Source organism: Vombatus ursinus, unplaced genomic scaffold (assembly GCF_900497805.2).
Source record: "Vombatus ursinus unplaced genomic scaffold, bare-nosed wombat genome assembly UNPS02003292.1, whole genome shotgun sequence".
In the NCBI taxonomy this organism is placed as follows: Eukaryota; Metazoa; Chordata; class Mammalia; order Diprotodontia; family Vombatidae; genus Vombatus; species Vombatus ursinus.
This window is the reverse complement of record NW_020943070.1, coordinates 319,521-322,593: the sequence shown is the minus strand read 5'-3', so window position 1 is coordinate 322,593 and position 3,073 is coordinate 319,521. Positions and strand designations below refer to the sequence as shown.

General features: G+C 46.3%; 1 protein-coding gene across 5 annotated transcripts in view; it reads left to right on the top strand.

The window, feature by feature from the left end:
• Positions 1 to 3,073, top strand: part of MEI1 (meiotic double-stranded break formation protein 1) — a 79,443-nt gene that overhangs the window by 39,511 nt on the left and 36,859 nt on the right. For all 5 annotated transcript variants that reach the window (XM_027873644.1, XM_027873636.1, XM_027873626.1 and 2 more), the window contains one exon: positions 2,176 to 2,341. In XM_027873644.1, the coding sequence (XP_027729445.1) occupies positions 2,176 to 2,341 (166 nt within the window). The remainder of the gene's footprint in view (positions 1 to 2,175; positions 2,342 to 3,073) is intronic.

The following is a 3,073-nucleotide window of genomic DNA, read 5'->3' as shown; positions in this document are numbered from 1 at the left end:
CAAAAAAAAAAAAAAAAAAAAAAAAAAATCGTAGTAGAAACAACCTGGCCAGTTCTGCCTGAGTCAAAGGTCAGCAGACGGCTGAGGAGCCAGGGCCATCCTGATGACTGTGTGGGACTTACTCTGCCTTCCATTCTGTCTTTCTCTTCCTTCTTCCCTTCTTTCTCTCTCTTCCTCCTCCTTTTTCCTTCCCTCCCTGTCTCTACTAGTATCATTATTTACTAGTACTAGTAGTAATGACTCCCTCTCCTCTTCCTCCTGCTACTTCTCCTTCATTTTTCTTCTCTTTCATCTCTCTCTCTCCCCTATATTTCCTCTCTTTCTTTCCTCCTCTTTTCTCCCATCCCCTTTGTCTTCCCAGATGGCGCTGATGCCCTACTTTCCCATTTTTCCCCAAGTTGCAGTGAGTGATTCCCACCACACCTGCTGGTCTCCCCCCCAACTCCCAGTCTCCCTTGTGACTTTGATGGTGTATCAACAAAATAGCTTGTGGATTTAGAACTTTTATCTGTGGCTGTTTTTCTCCATGTGATGCAGACTGACTGCTGGGGAGATCCTATGACTCGGGATTTGTTATTGCCGTGTGTCTAAGAGGGCACGTTGGATGGCCACGTGATCTGAGCAGAGCTCTGAGCTTTTGGGGATGATGAGTCTCTGGTCCTGCTGGTGCTGTTTAATTAAATAAACAGCTTTTAAAGTGTAACAAGAAGTAACCCTCTTTCCCACCAGCCTGTGCTCGTGAAAGGCAGTGGAGATAGCCAGAGAAATGACCTCCCTGCCTCCCCAAGAGAAAGTGGAATTTTTTCCTCTCTGGCAGACTGCTGGGCCTCATACCTTCTCCTTTGCTCCCATCATCATCATCATCATCATCATCATCATCATCATCATCATCATCATCTCCTTCCTCTTTAGCAGCCTCTCACTGCCTTTCCCTAGAGCAGGGGTTCTTACTCTGGAGTCCTCAAATTGGTTTTTTCATATATTCCAATAATTGTAGCTTGATATAATTGACTTCCTTTGTACTTTTATGTATTTTGTTATATACATTTTAAAACATTGTCCGACAAAAGGGTCCATGACACAAAAAAGGTTAAGAACTCCTGCCGTAGAGCTCTGTACCAGACGGGAGTCGATAGACTTGGCTTTGGGTCCTGAATCAGTGATGATCTAGTTAGAGCATTTGGATGTGTGGTCCAGGGCTCCAGTCCCCATTCCCAGATACCATCTGAGCCAGCTGGTCAGTTCCCAGACTCTGCTATTTTGCTTTGGTAGCTGGGATGAAAATACCACCTGTGCCCCAGTATCTTCCATTTTTCAATCATGACTTTGTCCAGCCTTGTTGAGTTGTTCTCTACTTTCATTTTACTCCTTACAGATCACCATAATTGGTTTGACAGTCAGTTAACAAGCATTGCTTTATCACACACCTACTATGTGCCTAGAAACGTGCTAAGTGCGGAGGAGCCAAACAAAGAAATGATCCCCCCTTGCAATGAGTGTACATTCTACTAGGGGAGATGACGCATCTCAGGAGGCCCTCTAGCACCTCCAGCCAACCTCTACTGTTGGTGTCAGGCCTCAGAAACCATCTGATTCTAAATCTAGTGCTCTTTCTTGGCCTTCGTTTGCTCATCAGTGAAATAGGGGGCTAGGCTAAATGACCTTGAAGGTCCCTTTGACTTTTTATCTTCTTTTGAGAGAGCAAAAAATATTTGTCCTTTTCTAGAGAGCTCAAAATACTTTACATATTACTCATATTTTTTCATTTAAAAATACATAAAGGTATCTTCAAAATTTCCATGAGAAGGAGCTATTTTAGTCTTAATTTACCTGTAAGGAAATCAGCACAGAGCAGTTAGGTCACTTGCACAGGGTAGTGTGGTATGGAGAGGACACTGTGTCTAGAGTCAGAAGACCTGAGTTTGAATCCTGCCTCAAACCCTTAATGGCTGTGTGACCCTGGGACAAGTCCTTTAACTTCTCTGGGCCTCAGTTTCATCATCTGTAAAACTGGGAGTTAGATCCCTTCTTAGTCCTGTGAACCTAATGAATTTGAAAAGACCTTTTTGACTTTAAAAGCCATGCATGGCTGCTACTCTCTTGACCCTTTTGCTGACTCTATGCTTTGATCATGTGATCATAACTTTGTTCTCTCCTCCTCCTCTTCCTCCTCAGGACCTTGTCTATTCCAGTCCCATGGACATAGCCCGAAAAGTGCTGACAATCCTGAGAACTTTCCTCAAAGAAAACGAGGACATTGAGGTGGGGAGCCTTCTTCGGGGACATTTCCTACAGATCCTGCAGCAGCTGCTGGTGGAGAGTGGAGCTTCCCCCCTGCAAGGTCAATTTCTACTTGTCCAGAGGCCTATGGGATCATGGAAGAGTGTTTAGAAATGGCAGGAGCTCTCTCCTAGGCCTCCTTTCCATCCTTTCCTTCAGTTTTCAGTGTAGCACCTGGGACACTCCCTCACTTTCTCCTGAGTCCTGCTACACAGCCTACCCGTAGTTGGTGAGCCCCCACTGCTGGCCTCACTTTTACAAGTCAGCCAGAGGGTGACCATCAGCTCAAAGCAGAGACATTTAGTGCAATTGTACAGTAAGAAAAGTAGCAACAAAACATTTCTCCAGGAATCCTGAGGCTCTCTTTACCATAAATATACACACCCTCAGTGGGAGGAGTGGCTCTACCCAGAGAATATTTGTGGAGGAGCACACAGGGACAGCCAGGGTAATGTGTGCAGGAGCAGCTCACACCTCTGGGGACACTGGGTGGCCCCAGGCTGATCCTGCCGGGCGGGGTCATAGGCTTTGCCCAGTGCTACTGCTGGACGGTGTCTCCTGATCACTGTGGGGTGTGGGGCTGCTGGATGATCGCTGCAGAGTTGTTCTGTGTTCCAGGTTTCATCTGGAGGCCTCTTTCCCCAGAAGGTGTGGGCTCTGCCCTCTCTGTTGTCTCTTTGAACCCAGAGGTTCAGGCTTCACTTCTTTCTGGGGAGAGACAGGACCTTCATGCTTACACACACACACACACACACACACACACACACACACACACACACACACACACACACAC